The following is a 22,249-nucleotide window of genomic DNA, read 5'->3' as shown; positions in this document are numbered from 1 at the left end:
CAATCAGACGACAACGCGGAGGTACACATAACGTTCTGCTTTGCACTCTTAAAAATGAACTTCACCGCGTGGCTCGAATTGGCTCCTAGCCAACCATCATCCCGAATGACAACGTTCTCGTCCCTGATTTGTTACAAACGGGGGGCGGAGCCTATTTTGTAGCCCTAATGCGGTACATAATGGCTCCGCGTAATTGGCTCCGCCTCCCGTTATCAACAAATCAGGAGCGAGAACGTTGTCATTGGGGATGATGGTTGGCTACACGGTTAACCGTGGGGCGCATTTCACGCTGTGTTATTATAGTTAGATTATTATTTTGCGTTTTCTACTGCATCTACATTCTAAAGATAGAAAGATAGAACTTCACCAGATGCATTCTAGAAGCAACTTCACCGCATAGCACGTCCTGCACCAACCATTGCCACGAGTGATACACTCTTAGAAATGAACTTCACCACATAGCACGCTCCCAGCCAACCATCGTTCCGAATAATATCATTATGTGTCCTGATTTGTTTAAAACAGGGGGGAGGCGCCTATCTGGAACAAGATAATCTGTCCCAGATAATCGCCTCCTACCATTTTCAACAATTCAATACACAGAATGATATCATTCCGAACGATGGTTGGCTATGAGCGTGCTGTATGGTGAAGTTCTGTTTTAACGGTGTAGCAGCGTGCTATATGTAGTGAATATACGGACCAATCAGATTCATCTATTCAAAAGCTGCCACAGCCAGCAAGTTAAAATCACCGTTTGGAGCCGAAACAGACGCCGGGCTAGCTTGGTAGAGTTCATAGCCCTTTAAACACTTGCTCAGGTTTATATATCGAAGCACGCGTCGGCCTTTTTAGATGTAAAAAGCTAAAGGGATCCGATGATGCTGAAAAGGAAAAACAAAGCAATATGTTACGTCACTGCACATGAAATCTGCACGTTATCCACGAAGGTTATGCGTGTTCATCATGTTCGGCAAACATTAACTGAATACTCTGAGAGGAAAGAAACATCACTTTAGTCCTTTTGCATACTAAATGCACGAGTCTAAATGGATGTCACAAAATGAGGACTGCATTACACGCAGTCGTACGTACATAATATCTATGAGCAATACTTTCGAATGTGCTTTGACTTTGATCTGATACGTCAAGTTAGAAAAAAAGATTGCGACATTCATAGGGACGCACTTTGTCAAGAAATAACCATAAACTATATCTGTAGGCAGAAAGTTGCTCAATCATATAGCGGCCATCAAGTTCCCGCAGGTAACGGATGTACTTACGTTAGACCTTTTGCATTCAGGAGATCGTCTACGAAGCTTATAACATCTTCGACTGGCAGCCTCCGATCGCGGATCCGGAGCGCGCGCTTTATCTTCGATTGATTTGATTTGATTTGATTTGATTTTAAGAAAAAATAGACTGAAGATTTTGGTTTCACTAGTGTGGGAGGCCCGCAACTCAAAACCACTTGCACCAGTTACATTGGTGGAAAACTCCTGGAATGATGATGCCAATGAAGAGGATGATGATGGCGATGACGATGATTAGTGGTGGTGGTGATTCCGACGGAAAACAATTGCAAACACACTAAGTTGTAACGAAACACACGCAACATGCAAACAGTCGAACAGCAGAACCTACAACACACACTCATAGGCTCAAAACTTGTTGAACAAGAGATAAACTGATGTTTTGAGGCTGGAACAACATAGAAGGGACAGATACAAACAAAGCCTCAAATTACCTAAGAAATCAACGATGAAAGATGAAAGTCACTGAAAAGGTTAGCCAGCTGTAGGGATCGAACCCACATCTTCTGGATTACCGGTCCAGGGCTCTACCAATTGAGCTAAGCTAACACGCCTCTCCTGCGACTTTCGGGGTGCGTCATCTGAAGGGACGACAAACCAGCCACTCACTCTCACTCACCCTCCTTTCACTCTTACATTTTGTGCTCACTCATACACACATTCATACGACGGAAATGACGCACCCCGAAAGTCGCTGGAGAGGACCGGTAATCCAGAAGATGTGGGTTCGATCCCTACAGCTGGCTAACCTTTTCATCTTTCATCTTTCAAAACTTGTTGTCTGCGTCAATGTCCCGGAAAAAATTTCACTGCGGTGGAGAACGCCCGGTGTCTGACACTGCGAAGCCAGAGCCCAAAAACTTTCGTAACACTTTCGTAACGGCCGTCCACTGCTGCCAGCTCCGACTGTAGACGACTGGCGACGAGCTTCAGTGTATACCGTACGCAGAACATCAAAATCTGCTCGACATCCTCCACAACATGGAGCAGTTTGGGGAGGCTGCTTTTTCGATCATATGTAAAAAGCGACGACTACAGGGGACATTCAGACGGAACCGGTGGATTAGGGCCTCCATGTACCAAGGAAGCGAGGCTGGGACCACGAACGAAAAGTCCGGGTCTACACTGATCAGTGGCGGCCTTCCAGAATCACTGCGCCACAGGTCTCTGCTTAGTCACTTCGTTAAAGTTTACAATGTTAATGTCAATGTAATGTCAATGACTGATGCGCCCGGGAAGCTGCTGTATCCGCCGCGTCATTCCCAGGTATGCAGGAATGGCTAGGGATCCACTGAAGGATGACGTCATGTCCCTGTGCTACACACGCGTTGTAAGTCTTAATGGCGTCGTCCACGACTGAAGCAAGACCTGCTTATCCGCCCCGCGCTTGTAATGCTCGCAATCCGGTCTGTGAATCACTGTAGACAATCCATGATTTAGGGTCTCCACGTGCCTCTATAAATTGCATCGCCAAGATCATCTCATGGAGCTCTGCGTCCGTGGAAGACGTGCGATGAGACAATCGTGTGCGACCCCCAATGCAGAGCTTAGGGACGACACATGCACACGTGGTACCTGACTCATTTGTAGACGCATCCGCGAAAATGCACACTCTGTCCCTCTGACTGTGCATTAGCTGAAGAGTTTGCTGACGCACAACACTTGAGGGCACGAACCTTCTCGCCGCGAGGCGCGAACACCCGAGGCTGTTGCAAAGTCCAGAAAGGCCTGTAGTGCACGGGTAAAGGCTTATGCCGTGGACGTAAGCGCGGCACTGCTGGTCAAGTCGGAGAGCTCGACCAAGAGCAACATGAAAAAAAAACTACAAACCGTAGTTACTTCCATATGTTTAAAAAAACTAAATGTATATTTTTAAAAATTCGGTGTTAAAAAAATAATCTGCCACCGACGACCGGTACACCTCTATTTAGCACGATGCACGAAGATACAGCCCTTCTCTTCCTTCTTCTCGTCTTCCTTCTCCTCCTGCTTCCTCCTTCCCCTTCTTCTTCTCGTCTTCCTTCTTCTTTGAGCGCAGGTGTCACGGCAACCACCGCTCCCATCCAGCATCCTGAGCAGCGCGGGCAGCCAGATCGCCCGGCAATTACACACTGCCAACCTAACATACCTGAGCAGGGAGCGCGAGCCTTTTTCCCCTAATTATGTTAGTGTGTATATACCTTCCGTGTAGCGTTACGTTATTTCATCGGCCGTCAGCTGCAGGAAGGCAGCAAACCGGGAAATGCAACTTCTAGTCGGCCAGAAACGCCCGGCCGACCGTTTCGGGCTGCCTCGTATAATTAATAATTTCTCCTCCCGAGCGCCGACGTTGTTTGCGCAGACAGCGCGCGGACAATCTGGAAATATCGATCCACAAGACTCAGTTGGTTAAGAGAAAGCACACACTCGCACTTCGTTGCGCGCTCACTGTTGTATCGGGAACTGAAACGGATCACGTTCCTGCTCGTGTATTGCAAGCGGACAGCGGCAACGGCTTCTTTATTATTTTTTTTTATTTTTTTTTTTTTTTTTTGCGGCTGCTTGGCGTGACAACGAGCACTTGTGGGTTGCACATTGTTATAGGCACCTGCATATTAAAAAAGGAGAGAGAGAGGAGGAAAGAAGGAATAGTGTGGCGGTTCCATTTTTGTTCTTTTCTCTCTTCAACGAATATGCTTTCAGTATACATCATGTTTTACCAGCTATACTTTGTACCGACAGATCGATGTCTTGCATCCCTCCCCAAGTGGCACAACATCTTGGACCAATATTGTCAATGTCGGCCCAATATTGGACCAAGATTGGCAATATCGCCCAATATTGGCAATGTCGACTCAATATTGGACCAAGATTGGTAATGCCGCCCAATATTGGCAATGTGCGCCCAATATTGGACCAATACTGGACCAATATTGGCAATGTCGCCCAATATTGGCAATGTGCGCCCAATATCGGACCAAGATTAGCAATGTCGCCCAATATTGGCAATGTGCGCCCAATATTGGACCAAGATTGGACCAATACTGGACGAATATTGGCAATGTCGGCCCAACATTGGACTAAGATTGGCCATGTCGCCCAATATTGGCAATTTCGGCTCAATATTGGACCAAGATTGGCCAATATTGGCAATGTGCGCCTAATGTTGGACCAATATACTGGACGAATATTGGCAATGTCGGCCCAACATTGGACCAAGATTGGCAATGTGCGCCCAATATTGGACTAAGATTGGACCAATAGTGGACCAGTATTGCCAATATCGGACCAAGATGTTGTGCTGCTTGGGTCTAAATATCTGCGAGGACTCATGTTTATACGCTATGCAAGTAAAGGTCAGCTGTCTCAGCAGCTAACCAGTTTCTCTCTCCCCCCTGTTTTCCGTGGAGCGGCATCATCGGGAGGCTCTCTCCCAAGTAAGGGAGGAACATTTCAACGTTGATCGGAGCTCCGTGGTTCCTTCCGTGAATCCGTGCCGCAGCATACGAATGCCCCCTTGTTGCTTTCCTTGTGATTGGACAGCCACATCGTCACGTGATTCCTCCAAACTTTATCCCTCTCCCCCTGCGCAGAGATAAGCTGCCATAGCGTATTACTAGCAGTGTCTTGGATTATTTATGGAGTTCTTAACGAGCACCGGTATGCTCCACCGGTGTCGAATCTTTTTCCACGTTTATGATAATCTGTTCTTTACTGACGCTCTGTGCTCCTTTCTTTCTCGATTTCGTCCTCCGCTCTTTTTCTGCTGCGCGGCCACCTGCCACGGGGTAGCCAGACCCGAATTTGTCGGTTGTCACATCGCCATATTTTTATATATCAATTAATCAATCAATCAATCACTCATTCCTAAAATAGCTCTTCCATTCTCTCAGACGTAATGGTATTGGGTCCCACACTCGAGCTGTGAAATGACCCATATCATGCTGAGCATGGTAAAGGGCGCCGTTAATGGCATGATTATCATGATTATCATCTTGTGGTTGCTCTTGTTTGCCTTTGAGGTTTTTATGCCACACTGTCACGCTACAGTCGCGTTCAGGACACGAACGGCACGTTTGAGCCCCATCTTAGGAGTGTTCCTATTGGCTGCAACGCTAATTGTCGACGTCATTCGACGTCACGAAAAGTAGTGCGGCGACACCGAAACTATAGGCGGCAGTTGCAGTTAGTCATTAAAAAGCTACGCTTCAGAGTATCGACACTGAGTTCCAAGAGTGAGCACGCGCCATCTTGTTTCCGCGCCACGCTATACCCACGCGCAGGTTCACTTCAGGTGCACTTTAGCGCACGATGCCATCTATTGTGCGCGGGTGAAATGTTCCTTTCTCTTGCAAGCAGCTCATCAAGGTTGACGGCCTTAAGCTCACCTTGACATCCTCCGTACGCTCTGGTGGGCAATACATGGATTATCGCATAACAATCATACACGCTTCTCCATCCCACTGGGAGCATTACGTTAGCCGTCTTTGATCCTCAACTGTGGGTGGTACCGGTGCGGTGCGGAAACAAGATGGCGCTCCTGCTCTCTCTTGGACCTCAGTGTCGATACTCTGAAGCGAAGCTTATTTAGTGACTCTAGTCGCAGTGTAACTTCTTCGACGGGTTAACTCACCTAGAGTTGACAGTCTACATCTTGAATACGGGTATAGTTCGTGAGCTACGGCGTGCTACAGCCTTCCTGTATACGATCGACTCTATTTCAACATAATCAAGCATGTCAGGTAATAGTCATAATAATTATCCGTAGCCGTACTGTCGCGAGGCAACAGTGATCGTGACAAAAAAAAAAAGAGCGTCTCGGCTTGAGATGTCATCGTTCCACTGTGCGAGGCCAGAGAGTAAAACTTACCGACTTCGTGAGTGTGTTGGATTACTTTGAAAAAAAAAAAAAATGGTGGGGTGATTGTACCTCCTTGTCACAATCCCAAGAGATTATCCCAATTTTAACGCTGTGCAAAGTAACCCCAACGTTCTGTTCAGAATATTTTATTTAACATAATCAGGGATCAGTACATTATGTTCCAGGAAAAGAGATCTATTCGTAGTGTACACGCTCTGCAGTTAAAGCCATACCAATGTAGAATAGACGCGTTTAAATTATCTTTTTTCCCCAGGACGGTAGAGGAATGAATTAGCCTACCGGAGGAGGTTGTCACGGCGAAGACTGTAGTTGAGTTTCTGTCGTTGCTGTCAGGGCAGTTGGCATAGATGTACAATTCTGTCATTGTTCGGTTTTGTTGTCTTTTCCCATTCCTACTTAGGCTTCCAGGAGGAAGCCAGTAGTATTTCAAATGAATAAATAAATAAAAATAATTATCTAAGTAGACAAGTAACTGCTCAGGTTACACTCACGGTGGCTGATCTCACTACCAAATTTATAGTCAAACATGCTTTCTACGGGATTCCTGAGTAAGGAAACCGTGAGTGCGCGACAAAGATACGGCAACCACTCGTTGTAAGAAAACCAAAGGGACCAGGGAAAAAAATCGATATCAGCGGCAATTCGATGAAAGCGGGAGTGTAGAAATAAAATAAAATAAATAAAAACAGTGACACTATAGTCTACAGCGCGGGACCTTGAAACGATATGAAAACAAGCAAACAAACCTCCTTGGTGGACACCCTGACAGACTATTAATTTATATGGGGAGGAAAAACACGAGGGCAAGTGGAGACGTAAGCTGGCCGCTGCTCGTACATTAAGCGGAAGCCGGCTATAGCAGGACGCTTCGTATAATCGGGTTCACATACGTCTGCCTTTCGATCAGTACAGCTTGAGATGTGGAACAAAGCGCTAATTCGAAAAAGGCGATTTCGTTATAGTGGAGGTTTTGCTGTATTGCGATAGGTATTGTTCGCTCAAAGCTACACTCTTAAAAATGAACTTCACCTCATAGCAGGCTTCTAGCTGAACATCAGCTCGCATGGAGGAAGGAGGTTCCGGAGGAATCGTGCCGGCGCGGCCAAGCCTGTGCTTAAAATGCAGGGTGAAGGGAATCAATAACAATTAGCTGCGCATAAATGTTTCTCGTGCGCTGGCTTCCATTATGGTAAGAGTAACAAGTAACCGTTCTAGTTCATTCTTTCTTATTTGTCCTGTTTGTATGATGTAGATCTACCGGACCGTACACGCAACGTGATGCGCGAAATATATTGCGGATTGGCGGTTACTGCAGGCATCTCGCATTTCTATGCAATAAACGGACCGGAAGGGACTTCCATCTTCTGTATATAGCGCATCATCTCATCTGTGTATCACATCATCATCACTATCGCCTGTATACAGTCAAACTCCTTTACAACGAAACTCAGGGGACAGCAAAAAAAAAAAAAAAAGTCGCAGTAAAGGTATTTTCGTTAAAAAGGATGCCCATTATTGGACCTATGGGGCTCCAGCGGGACCGCAAAAAAAATTTGCTGTAGTGGTATTTTCGTTAAAAAGGTGTTCGCTATAAAGGAGTTTGACTGTATAACGAACACATAGTTGCAGACAACATTTCTAGGAATGCCCGTGGGCCAGCGTATCCCGTTTCTGAACATGACATGCTAACTGCATACTGTCTTGGGCAGCGGCCAGGCTTGATAGAAGAGGACGTTTCCACTGTACGCCAATCTCTCTGGTTTTTCACATGCAATATGCCACTCCTGCATGGGCCAAAGCGTTGGCCCGCAGTATTCACCACCAGGTTGCGCTCAAGAGACAGTGCACATCCCTGCTGTGGCGTCGTTCTCGCACGATACACGCACGGACGCGATAAAACTTCGTTTAAACTATATATATACGAGTAGTATACGACGTTCCGTAACGGTCAGCGATGCGAACCTTCGTCACCTCCCCGTTGGAGAATACCCAAAGGGATCGCTGTAAAACCCAGATAAGACGTGGAGCGGTCTGTAGCATGGGGATTTTGAAACTTCGAACGAGTTGTAATGTGTAGAAGGAACAGGTACTCAGAGGTACATCTACTGAGCAAAGGAATAAACGGCTCCGGTTTCTCTGTCTTTTTATGTATGTTTACCGAGCAATGCGTCTTCTACGAGGCGGTGCGCTCTTGAGAAAAATACGGGGTAAATTACGATGCATCATTGGGCATTGTGCCATGCTTTATAGGTGCATCGCCGGCGGTAAACTGTTGGTCACGTGGTCACCGTCACGTGGTCCTACAAATATATGGACGTACACGGAATTTGGCCCTAAAAGAGGCTATCGCTTTATTAACAGCTCCTAGCCCCTACACTGCAATTACTCCCTATTTGAGCCCCCCTGACACTGAAATTTACTTCCCACACTCTCAGAAAAAAGGGTGGAGCAGTTACACCCTTTAGGGAGTAATAGTTGTCGCATATGTTGTACCTAACAGGTTGCAAAGTTAAGAGATAACCCTATCATTCTTGGCAATGGTTGACACACAGCGTGCTGTGCAGTGAAGTTCTGTTTTTAGAGTGTAGGGTTTTAGGGTGTAGGGTTTTTAGAGTGTAGAGTGTAGCTGATTCGGTGAGCGAGGGGGCGTACGCCTTTTTGTAGCAATTTGGGTATATGATAATTGAATTTTGCCATCCTGTTACGCCCTTTATCGGATTCTATGTTCACCAAGGTGGTAACTATAGAAGTTACCACCTTTCCACACCCTTTTTTCTTAGAGTGCAGCACTTCTCGCCCGTCTCGGCAGGCAGACCGCCCTCTCTTTCTTATTTTTTTTCTTTCTTTCGATAAACGATACCTCCCCCCCCCCTCCCCCTCTCCCAAGCACTACAGCCCCTAGGTATCACATATGACCATATGACTGCAACGTGTTTTGTAATAATGTCCTCTCTAAGATAGAACAACGCAATGTAATTCAGCAGTTTTCGACTCGGAGGGAAGAATAGATACACGAAAGAAAAAATAGTAAGAAATAGTTAATTCTTGCTTCTTGGGAGACTGGGCCCTGTGCATGCGAAAACACTTGCTTGTGCTTGTGGCTTAACACTAACATCTCCATGTTCTCTCTCTCTTTTTTTTTTTTTGTCTAATGTAATCTAATCTTCTAAATTTTGGTGGCCATTGTTGCCGGGGCACTAAATTGCTAAGTTAAAGTTGTGCGTGTGAGAGTGGATTGTATGGTGATGCAGATAATCGAGTCCATTTGCGTATCATATTAACCCCACACTCTAAGAAAAAAGGATGCGAAAAGGTGGTAACTTCTATAGTGACCACCTAAATCAACATGGCGTCCGATAAACGGTGTAAAGGGGTTGTAACCTTGCCTGTTACCGCCTCCTTGCAGGTGCTGTACAAAATGTGTGTTAAGAGCTGTTATTTCAGCCACAGAAGCAATGCACTTTCAGGGAGCGCTGCATTTCCCAGCATTGACGGGGCAATGGAATTTGAGCACATTGTGTACAACGAAGATGACGGCAACTAAAATTTGTTTTGGGGTTTGCGCTAATCTGTTGTGCCGACAGCAACCAGGTAGCAGGTAGAACCTTGCAATCTTTTAGGCACAACATATCCGACAACTATTACCTCCTAAAATGTGTAACCGCTTCACCTTTTTTTTTTTCAAGAGTGCATGGCCCATTGGCCCGATCAACATACCGCTGACAGCAAAGACAATGCCGAATGCTGAAATATGCTGGATACGAGGTATCTGGACAATACCAGATTTGAGTACAACAGGAAACACTCTATTCGCAAAGGATACGACAAACTAAGTTATCAAATCGGAGCCCAGCCTAGTAATTCCGTTAATAAGAGTCTCTTTTACTCTTGGTCTTGTAGTTTGCTCTGGAAGTAACAGTCTTGGGTATAACTAAGTTAAAGTAACTCGTAACCTGTTAAAGTAACTTCAAACTGTAACTAGTTACCGCTTTTGTTTAAAGTAACTGCAAAATGCAACTGTAACTAAGTTAACTCAGTAACTCAACTAACTCACCTAGTAACTAACTAAAGTAACTCAGGTATGGCAGTATTTACCACTCCTCAGTTCCCCGTCGTCGTTTTGCCGAGGCTTCAAGTGTACGCTGCCGTTTTTTTTTTCTTGCTTTTTTTTCTTGCTTTTTTTTCTTACAACCAGAAATTTAACAAATTTTGTCACCTCATACGCATCCAGAATGGCCTTAAACTAACTCACGCCGTGCTGTTAGGGTCCGTGGGAAATCCTCCGCCTATAACACGGTATAAGTATGTTATAGGCAAGTACAAATGCAAACGCAAGTTTTCGGTGGTTAAATTTGCTAGATTTTTTTTAGAAGGTAACTTTAAAGTACTTTACTTTAATGGGGTAAACTGTAGCTGTAACTAGATACATTTCAAACAGAGTAATTGTAACTTTAACTCAGTTACTATTTTTGCTCGCTAACTGTATCTGTACTAGTTCAGTTACTTTTTGCACTAACTTAACCATGATAAAAGAGTAATAAGAACAATATGGGGAGTGCGTAAAGGAGTAAATGTGGTAATTACAGCTTATAGCCCATTTCATTACTCCACACTTTAGCCCCCCAAGCCCGTAATATATGACCCCCGGCGCTGCAAATGATCTGCGTGTGTAACGAACAAGAGATTCGGAACAAGAAACGTCTGTTCCGGGGCATTTGTGCCTTGTACTCCACACGAAAAAATAAATAAATAAAAACTCCGGGGATAACTAGGGTACGTGTAGCAGGAGCTACGTGGGTAGTTAGTAAAAGAGTAAACGGAGCTGTAATAACAGCTCCTAGCCGTCTACAATTACTCCTCATGTTACTCCCCTGATCCTGAAATTTCCCGGCACGGAAAACAGTGTCGCGAACTCCGCATGAACTTCCATGCACGTCTCCCTTTCCCTCTCCCGTCTCCCCCTTTCCTTTCCCCCGTTTTCCTTTATGCTTTCTCTTGCTTGGCCCACTCTACCTCTTTCCTGTTTGTTTGTTTGTTTATTCCCTTTTTTCTGGCTCTATTTTTCCAATCACAAACGCGTTTTGGAGTAGCCAGTCCTGACTGGGCCGGGACTAACATCTCCATATTTTCCTTTCATTTCCAATCCAATGCAGTCCAACTTCCATGCATTTACTCCCTAAAGGGACTAACGTTTATGACAATGCACCTAAACACTGAAAGGGCTAACTTTACTCTCTCTCTCTCTCTTTCCCCCCTCTGACTGTATACCGCGCGACTGTTGAATGGAAAATCTCCGCAGGCCGTTCGAACATAAATGACGGCAGTATGATCCCCATCCCTCCCTGACTAAAACGATGGCGACGCTCACCGGCCAGGTAAGCAGCGGACCCGGCGCGTGGTTGCAAGAGGAGAGGGGGGGGAGGGGCGACCCGTGGCGCACGCGCGGCGGGCGCCGTCGGCCGCGGAGCGCGTCGGAAGGGAGCCGCCGTCGGACATGTTGTCGGCCCGCTCCCGGCGTCGGAGCAACCCGCGCCAGGGGCCATGACATCGTCCAGCGAACCAGCTAGTGCGGCCAAGAAGAAACCGAGCACCTCGCCAGCCCCGCCGCCACCCGTGCCCAACCCACAGGACCCGAACGCGGTGAGCTTTCAAATATAAACGTCACAAACCAACCGCGCGCGCGTGCTTTCGCTGAGGAATATCTCGCGCTCATCGCCTTCTGCCTCTCATGTCTGTTCATCTGCCTCTCGTGTGAGTTCATCTGCGGCAAGCGGCGGCGGATTCACCCACATCTCGTTACGAACTGTGTCGAGCGTCTCGCTGTTTATAGCGTTGTTAAACATTGCGGAATGGCGCTTTTCTTCTCGTTGGAATATTGGACGCGCTGGGAGCATAGTGCTCTTCACTGTTTCGTGCCACAGGTGGAAGGTACGGCCGCGGAACGTTGGTTTTTCTTTCAGAGATTGTAGGCAGATATTGTACAGCCGCGTCTTCCACGCGCGCGAGCCCATGTTTCTGGCACATTCGCATAACCACCTCCTTTTAGTAAAGCGACGAATTACTGTTCCTCTACAAGTGTCACTCTGTTGCATGTTACGAAACAAAAACCGTTTTCGTGATCACCACGTCGTACGCCCGTCGTTGCGTTTACATCTATTTCCCGTTATTCGTTCCAAGGCACTGTTCTGTTCATCTTGTTATGAACAGTCGGATTATCTAGTGTTGACACTATATACGCTGCTTACTCACACTGGGAAGATGAGTTTCTCTTTTTCTTGCTTTATGACACGGGCTTGGTAATCTGTCGGAATCGACGTTGTCTCGTCCGTTCTTTTATTGCTCGGCTGTCATTCAACGACAACATCCGTAAGCCCTTTCCTCGAGCTATTGATTGCAACTCCACACATGGAAAAGGCAATGCCGACACTCTCTGTCATACCTTTCTTTGTTTTCTCTCGTTTTTCTACTGTGTTGACGGAAATTGCTATGTGGTCGAGTTGTTTTTTATGTCACATGTCACACTACCTATAGGGATTTAAAGAGATTTGTGAGACGGACTCTCGACAACATGCCAATATTCACGTGCAGTTGAGTGAAGTTACATCGCCCGAATTTTTGATCAAATGAGCAGGTTTCGCGTTCTTGTTTTATGTTCGGAACATGCTTCGTATTCCCGGAGGGGGTATGTGGAAAGGGGAAAATATCGAGGGAGGTTGGTCGACCAGCTATAGATGAGGATGAGGTAGCTATACTCCGCGTGTGCTATATGGCAACCAAAAATCATAGAGTAGAATTTGTCGATGTTTCATTGAAAGGAATAAGTACACGCGTTTGGACATGTTATTGCTAACATCCCTCCTCTCCCTCGAAATAACGGTAATCACACTTTTCTTCGATTACGCCAGGAAGGTCGCGCGAGGCAGTATCGCTTGCAGCGTCGCTCCATTTTTTTCTGAATCACTCTTTTATAAGCCAAGTAACGGCATTGGGTTCCCTGCTGTACAAACTTGTATACACGAGACGGCACGATTTGTGTTTGTTGGTCTTCACCTCTGTTGTTAAGACTGCACGTGACCTGTCGAATGTGTATCCATGCGTTGCCTTTTGAGAAGCTACTAGCAGAGGTTACGTACGCGCACAGTTCCCTGTTGCCGCCCGTATCGGCATATCGTAACAATATCGCGACAATATCGTAACCTTGCTCATGCGCAACACAAACAGGACATTAAAGTAAGGGAATGTATGCAAAATTATCCGTTTTGTATTATGTTTTTTTTTTTATTATTTCTGAGTCAGTCGATCAATACGTTTTAATAAGACGGAATGTAGAAGATATTCCAGATATTATATCATATTCCGTACGATCAATCGATCACCGTTCAGCTAGTGATGGGGATGTGATACAGAAAAAATTGGGATGTGAGTCACGACTAACTCGAACTCGCTACCCCAGGACGCTTACACACAGAAAATACAAACAGGTGAAGTAGTAATAGTGATGGAGTTCAACATGTTCAGCCTATGAACCTTAAATCCATAGCCAGAGTTAAAAAACGAAGTCGAAAATTATTGAATGTGAGTTTGAAGTCAAAATTATTATTTTACATTCGCTCGCTTGTTTTAATCCTCCAAAGCAACAGGGCATAACGAATGGCAGTCAACAGAGACCAGCTCGCTATGTCTATAGCAGACGAATTTTTCGTATAGCGAATGATAACGCACGTAACGTCTGACGTCACATATATTGGGAGTGGCTTGTGGCTGAAAGCGCGTGAACCTTTCCTTCGCGGCCAATGAAAATGAAATTGCGCTGTAATACCACCTTGTTCAACGCAAATAATTTAGGTATAGGCCGCTTGACAAAATCTGAATGTTTTTCAACCAACCGAAATATGCTTTCCATTCTCCTTTAACCTCCCTGTGAGATTTTCATTTGTATTCTATGCCACGAAATGAAACCACGTTACTATATGATTTTCTGTGCAGTTATCTACTTTGTATTACATGCATTTGTATTACTACATAATGTGTTCTATTGTTAAATGTTCAGTTGTACTAGAAGGTCCTGGCTCTTTAGATAACGCGGTAGATGCTCTCTCTAACATGCCTATTGGCAGTTGCTTAATGTTAATTGCTTAAATGTTATTATTATTATCATTATCATTATTACTATTATTAAACACGTAGTCAGATAATCCAGAGCGATTCTACAGTTTGTCCCGAGGGCTGCTTCATCCACAACCATCCAGGTACTCCCATAGTAACCGTGTGACCTTTTTATGCAGTGACTTGAAACAAAAATTCCTGTCATCGCTAGCATGCTCCCCTTTTTCCGCGTCGCTTCCGTATGATTATTGCTGTCCAGGGAACGCGTTAATATGCCAACCCACAGAGGAGCAACTCTAAGGAAAGACACTCACGCATTCGTATAGTTCGCGGTAATCCAGGTTATTAACACGCTCCGCGTCGTCGTCCTGAATGAGGAGGCAGGGGCCATCAGGCTTTTTGGGATGAGTTCCGCCTTTAATTTCCGGCTATTTCCACCGTTCGCCGAATGAGACACGAAGAAATTGTTCGTTAGAAGGGATTGGGGGAGAGGGCAGATTATACACGGCGGCCCTGGATCGGGAACGGGCTTCGTACGGAATTAAATGTTTCTGCATCCCTGAGCGGCTAAGGAACATGTTCTGGTACGATTACGCATAATCCGAAGGGTTCCTATATTTAAGTCGCTCTTGTAGAAGTTTATCGTGCGGTCTGGAAAAGTTCCTGGATATCTTTCGTGCCCCCGATTGGATATTGGAGTTTTGCGAGGTCGGGTATATGTAGTTCAGACTTGTGCGTAACGCGTTACTACACTGTTAAAACAGAACTTCACCACATAGCACGCTCATAGCCAACCGTCATTCCGAATGATGTCATCTTGTGTATTGATTTGTTGAAAATGAGAGGAGGCGCCTATCTGGGACAGATTATCTTGTCCCTGATAGGCCCCTCCCCCCTGTTTTGAACAAATCAGGACACAGAATGATATTATTCGGAATGATGGTTGGCTATGAGTGTGCTATGTGGTGAAGTTCTGTTTTAACAGTGTAGTAATTGCGTTACTTGTAATCAATTACCTTTTTGAGTAATTTTTCGAGTAATCAGTTACTTTACTGTCAAAGTAATTTTTCGAGTAATCAATTACTTTTCTGAGTAATCGATTACTAAATAATTGGTTACTTTTCCGGCAGAGATTAGCTTATCTTTCAGATGTTCTGCCCCAAGTCAAGCCCCTGGTGCCATCAGCCTTTGTTGGGCTGTTCTACTATAGCAAGCAGAGGTCATTGTAATAACGCTCTGGAATTTCAGAGTCTCTCTCCCTAATCTAATTCCTACACCAGTGTGATGGTACCTGAAGCCTTGGAGGTTTAGTGAGTTATGGGGAAGTTCCACGCAATGCTCTTCCACAATCGGGTCAACGTCTCCTGGTCCTACGTGTTTTTGTTTGTCTTGTTATTTCAGCTGATCCACTGTTGAACTTTTTTTTTTCTGAGGCACACAAAGACGTTTATAATTTGCGTGAATGCACAGTAACGACTGAAGTAACGCGTTACTTTTCTACTCGTTACTCAATTACACTTGAAATCGAGTAATTGGTAATGGTAATCAATTACTTTTTCCACAGAAGTAACGGTAACGGTAATCAATTACATTTTTCGAGTAACGGGCACAAGTCTGATATAGTTACGGAGCAACGTCGTTGAATATGAAATACGTATCTTTCTACCATTCTACTTTTGTGTCATCACGTTAAGTCCCAGTTATGATTATAACTGAACGAGATTATGATTTTTTGAATTTAATTGGATTGGATATTGGATTGGATTATCTTTTAAATGACCCCGTACCGCAGCTTGCGTGCGAGAATGCACTAATACGCTCGCGCTGTGTGAATAACATCACGTCCTCGGAAACTCTGTAAAGGTACTGTAAAACAGGAGGCATGCAATTTTATACTGCTGGCTCATTTGATAATCGGGGTGCTCAGTATACAAACACCGAAAATTTCGTTCAAATGCACCGCGTTAGTTTTTTTTAGAAGATTCAAATTTAATATTACGGGCAACCTTGTGTCTAAGACTGGGCACGAACTCCGCAGTTCCCGCCATGTAGGGCGGCGAACATAAACATGACAATAACAATGGGAGCGTACAGCGACATCTGTTGACCGCTACCAGCACCACGCCGGCTCGCAGGACGTGGTGCATTTTTGTGAGGTGACTCGCATGGTGATTCTGCTGACAGTTCTGTAACTCATTTCCACGATGTATACCAATGTGCTTGCATTTTGAGAGAATATATGTCAGGAACTATCTCGTTTGAACGAACGTTTCAAAGAAGGTTCACGACGTCGGCTACTTAGCCCACGACATTAACTGGTAGAGGGTGGTGGTGGTGGTGGTGATGGCGATAGGGCTTGCCGTTGTCGGCCTCACGTAGGTGGGCAACGTCACGACTGACGCCCTGGGGGAATATGCGTCCTGGGCCGACTTCTAAGGGAACTGTGCCGACATATGTCTGAAAGAGTCTGAGGAAAACCCAGGAAAAACCCCAGACAGCACAGCCGGTACCGGGATTCGAACCTGGTAGAGGGTCGGAGACATGTAACACTGTTGCTCGACGAATGGTGGCTTTTTTCCCACTATAGGCGTCGCCCCGCGTCTTCTCACAGCAATTTCACTCGTGATTAAAAAATATTTCGCGTTTTGTGTCGCGCATAAAATTTGCCATGTGGGTTTCTTTCGGAATAAGCTTTCAAACGCCGCTGCCAATGTTAGCAGCTTCCCTGCTGCTTTAGAGTACCTTTAATGAAGACCCCGAAGGTGTGACACTGGTTTTCTTCTTCTTCTTCTTCGTCTTCTTTTACTTCTTCTTTTTCTTCGTCTTCTTTTACTTCTTCTTTTTCTTCTTCTTTAACGAGGGCCTGTAGTTGCAATCAGGTGGAACGGTTTCCTGCCGGTTCTATTCAACTGAGCACGAAGTTCACGAAGCTCACCATACACGAAAGATTCCGCCTCTCCGTTTCCTATAGAGCTTGCGTTCTATAAGAGGATGCCCGCCCCGGTGCCGCAATCGGGGCATCACAATATTCGATTCTGTACTTGAATTGTGGAGGGTTGCGAATGTGAACGGCGAAGTAAAAAAAACTAAAAATAAGAACGATGTCAAGTCCAGGAAGGAATAGCCAAGAAGAATAAATGGAACGATTAGAAGCATCAATATATAATTTAACTTGACAAGCTTTCCGACGGACTCCGTCCGAAAGGATTGCAAATCGGGAGACATTGCACCTATGTCATTAATTGAATTCTAATTATTATTCAATTACGGATTTCCATAATAGTTAATTAGATTAATAGCTGCCAAGGTCAAATCCACGCCGAAAAACTCGCCGACCTCTCCGCCTTTCTTTTTGTGTTTTCTTTTAATACCTTGTGTTTTGCATTCATTGACAAAAAAAAAAAAAGGCGTGCACCTTCTCTTTTCAACTTGCGCGAATGTTGAGGAAATTCCTAAACGGCGTCCTGAGTGGCTTCGGTAGAGTTTCAGCGACGCGTTACAGTCCTCAAGGCTGCTCGCGCGTAGAGCACTGCCAAAGCTATTGAGGACGGCAACGCGCTTAACGTTCTAGTGAGCGGGTCCAGAGACAGAACGAGAAAATTCTGAACAGCAGTTGGCTCCCGGCGCCGTTAGGGACGAAGTAGTAAATGGTACTGCATGACGACTGCGACATCCAGCCTCAAAATATCGCTCTCAACTCTCTCCTATTCACCATGACGCAACAACAGCTATAGGTGCTGACGGTGAGATGGGGTGTGACGCGTGTATTCTGATTCTAATTCGTTTTCATATTAATTGCATTTGGTAAAGTGCCCACGAGGTATAAATTATGCGCACACTGTCGATCTAATTCAAAGCAAGAACGTAAACATCCCACTATGTGAAAGTTTGATACGGGTGTCACGGAGTGACCTTGTCCCGTATGTTGTCTGTGCGCCACTCTCCATCAAGCATTCACAAGACTGCTTTGGCAACGTCACCAAATGCCAATCGATGAAACAAGCCCTGTCTGACAAATCAGTGTTGGAGCAAGTGTCGTATACCTGCGCATATTACATTCAGGTAAATCGTCGCCATCGCCCCCGAGAGGTACGCCTTCCTTTGTTTTCCTAACGAGGAAGGATGTTTTGTCACGAAACGTGTAGGTGACACCGACATAGAAGCTCTCAGACGACTCGACGTGCCATGAAACAGGCAAAGCTACCTTTTGTTACACAGATAACGTCACTGATTGATGATGATTGCCGTACATTGTCCTGTTGACAACGGACTGGCGCAGTATTGACGACGTATTGACAGTACTGCGCTCTTCGTTGTTCTGATTAATGGACCAGTGCAGTGCACGGCGCCTTGTCCCATTCCGAATGTCTGTCTATAATGCCAGGTCGCTCGGTATTAAACCTTCGTTCTCATTATTCTCTGCCCCGTTCTAACTATTATTTATTTATTGGTGACGAGGACACGGCTCGGTCGCTGATAACACTGCACTCAGCTGTGTCGCTGCGGGATTGTGCACATTTCATACACTTAGGGGGAAAGAGAGAGAGAGAGAGAGAGAGTAAACTGGGGAGTAATTACGGCTTCTGGTCAAAAGATTGCAATTATACTCCCAGATTTGAGTTTCTTGACCTTTATTATATATATTATTTTATATTTATACTTTATACTATACTACTACTTTAGTTTTATAACATAACACGCTCCTAGCCAACCATCATTCGGAATAATATCATTCTGTGTCTTGATTTGTTCAAAACAGGGGGGAGGGGCCTATCAGGGACAAGATAATCTGTCCCAGATAGGCGCCTCCTCTCATTTTCAACAAATCAATACACAAAATGACATCATTCGGAATGATGGTTCGCTATGAGCGTGCTATATGGTGAAGTTCTGTTTTAACAGTGTAGCAATCGCAGTGATTCAACACACGTCTTGTTGTCTGACGTTACAGGAGCCCTCAGGTTGATTACGTTTGCGCCCATTCTTTATACGCAATGTCTTCCACTGACACGAGGACCATGATGCAATATATTAGCCATCCAAACGCGCGCTGTGTAAGCCACCTGAAAAGCCGCAATGGACAACGCTCTCTCCACGCCCGTTATAATTCGTCGAAAGTACCTGCCGCGTCCTCGTAAATACTTGAATACTTGGCTAGTATTTCTGAGCAACGAGCCGCCTCTTTAAGGCAAGCCGCTTATATATCGACGGACGACGAAGGAAAAGTGCGTACTTTCCTTTGAAACCAGCCGTGCGAAGAAACTAAGCCGCAGCATCATTAAGGACCCGCGGCCAACATTACGCGACGACGCGCGGGTGATGCTCCAGCGTTGAGCTAGACGAAGATGTTACGCTACACGATCATGCGGGCCGATATTACTCCCAGGGAAGCAATAACGAATGTTGCGGAAAAACTCCTTTGAATATAGATATTGGAGTTCTCGAGGAAGCGCAGACTTCTCCTGCATGAGTTTGTCTCATAAGCAATTATGCGAAGCTGCCCTAATATATTTAGCCGCCTCATGTAGCCGCATCTGCTGATTATTTCATATGCCCGCGCACGCGGTGACTTTGAGGCGTTTGTGGCATTTGCAAAAATGCCTGATGTGTCTGAACATATGGCACAATCTTTTTTTTAATTTACACAGGACTAGGCTAAAGGGTGTAAAGGCATGAAAAGGGGAAAAAAGAGCAAAATACAAATTAACATTGAACCAGTCTGATGACATAAGCTAACCAGTAGGGGAATGATGGTTGCACTAATAAGAGTAAAAATATTTTGTGAATAGCGAAAAAAAATACTGAGTTTTCTTTTTTCTTTTTGTTGGGGGAGGCAGAACACGTCGGGACTTGAGTTCAATTTCTCTTCTTCTTCTTTTCTTACAAACGAACACACAAAAATAAAAGAAAAAGCATGTCCTTCTTGTCAGATTATTGCTAGGTGTAGTAGCATAGAATGGTATTAGTAAATAATCGAAGGAAGCGAGCGATCATACGGGCAGTACGAAAAATTAAGAAAAACAAACAGATCTTGTACAATCAATCAAATGTGTTTGACTCATTATTTACAGTAAGCAATTTAAAAGCAAGGTCCGCACGTGACCGAATCACCTGACGTGGAAAATGAAAAAAAAAAAAAAAAGAAACAACAGCGTCGTGCACGTCAAAATAGAGCTCTTAGGACAGTGCTCAGCTACTTTTAGCTTACCTATTCCGAGCTACCGGCAACGTCACCTCGGAGAAACACCCTTGAGCAGACTCCTCTGTCTGTTTCCTCTTTTTCATGGATTTTTATGCCAACTCCGTTTGTGCCATTTGCTTTGCGAGAAAAGAAGATACTGTGCGTAGCGCTTTATCCCATCTCAAGTCCTCAATGTTGAAAACTTGGCACTTTTAATGCCCCCTTTGTCCTCGTTTCACAAAGTGGGCTCAACAAGGGAACTATGAAAGATGAAAGTCACTGAAAAGGTTAGCCAGCTGTAGGGATCGAACCCTCATCGTCTGGATTGCCGGTCCAGGGGCTAGATTTTGAACTTTTCGCTATCCCGTAACGCTTGCTAAACGCTCGTGCTCCCGGTTGACGGCCAATGCACGTGACGGAATGAGCGCGCAAATTTTGAGAATTAGCTATAACGATCTCTATGTGCACATCAAGATTGAGCCCCTGGGCTCTACCAATTGAGCTAAGCCAACACGCCTCTCCAGCGACTTAGGGGGTGCGTCATCTGAACGGACGACAAACCAGCCACTCACTCTCATTCACCCTCCTTTCACTCTCACATTTTTTGCTCACTCATACACACATTCATACGACGGAAATCGACGCAAGCGGCACCTGTTGAACAAGAGAGAAACTGATGTTCTGAGCCTAAGAAATTGCCTTTCATCGTTGATTTCTTAGGCAATCTGAGGCTTTGTTTATGTCTGTCCCTTCTATGTTGTTCCAGCCTCAGAACATCAGTTTCTCTCTTGTTCAAAAGGGAACTATGTTATGTTACGTATCCATGTTTCGCCTCGCACCTGCCTTGAAACCGAAATGTTAGCGAGTCTTGTCGGCTTACCCGCATGGCTGACAAAAAATCACGCAGGAGGCTGTTGGTTCGACGTGCACGAAATATTGTTGGACATAATGATTTTAGACATTGGGTAAGGTGGTCTCTGTTTGACATAGTTGAACTATTTTGTTAATAGCAGCCAGAATAGTCGCCTAAATTGTACCATAATTCGTTAACTGAATCCCCAAACCTTTGACAAATGATCCACAAATTACTGCGATGCTAAACCACATATCTATTTCGTACGAGCCAAAAATGACAGGCTACATATTTTCATCAACTTACCCCACCCTATGGGTAAGTTGAGGGCATCAAAAAATTAATACTGGGTTTAAATTGTGTCTTTTGTTTTTGGCCAGCCGAAACGGCCAGCCACGAGTAGCGCACATGGAAACACAGGGCAATGACACAGCATCATAACGGTGAGGTCATGTTTTATTAGCCGAGGAGCAGAAATGAGCAAATTGGAAGTCAATGCTCGCGAAAGTTACTGATGGGACAAAAAAAGGCCCCTCTTACCTCGACCACATCTGCAAAACAGCGTCTCACGTCTTTCTAAAAAGCCACGTTGTCACGACTGTGTCGCTACCGTCGGCCCCGGACTACTGCTAATCAGTATCGTCATCGTCGCGCAAGGGCAAACGTTCGCAGATTCTGGAGCTCTCTGTGACTTCAATTTGGGGGAAGGAATGCATCAACGTGCAGAACGTCAACACTTTACTTCAAAGCCCAGAACAACGACTGTGCTCCCCCCTTGGTGTCACAGACGAGAGAAAAATATTGCCAAGAAAATGCCACGCGAAAAACCCAAACTGTCCTCAATTCGCCCCCGTCTTCAAGCACTTTACCCTATTCTTCTACACTAATAAAAATGAACTTCACCGCATAGCACGCAAGTAGCCAACCACAATCTC

The 22,249-nt window shown here is 45.2% G+C and overlaps 1 protein-coding gene across 5 annotated transcripts in view; it reads left to right on the top strand.

The window, feature by feature from the left end:
* LOC135368270 (inactive dipeptidyl peptidase 10-like) overlaps positions 1 to 22,249 on the top strand; it is a 187,773-nt gene that overhangs the window by 128,763 nt on the left and 36,761 nt on the right. Inside the window, exon 1 of one of the 5 annotated variants that reach the window (XM_064601441.1) lies at positions 11,663 to 11,814. The exons of the other annotated variants lie outside the window; for them this stretch is intronic. Coding sequence (XP_064457511.1) covers positions 11,716 to 11,814 — 99 coding nt within the window. The 5' untranslated portion in view covers positions 11,663 to 11,715. Of the gene's footprint in view, positions 1 to 11,662; positions 11,815 to 22,249 lie in introns of those variants that run through there. 5 annotated transcript variants of the gene reach the window in all.

The sequence above is a fragment of the Ornithodoros turicata genome, chromosome 9, assembly GCF_037126465.1.
Source record: "Ornithodoros turicata isolate Travis chromosome 9, ASM3712646v1, whole genome shotgun sequence".
NCBI lineage: Eukaryota > Metazoa > Arthropoda > Arachnida > Ixodida > Argasidae > Ornithodoros > Ornithodoros turicata.
This window is presented reverse-complemented; position numbering and strand designations above follow the sequence as displayed.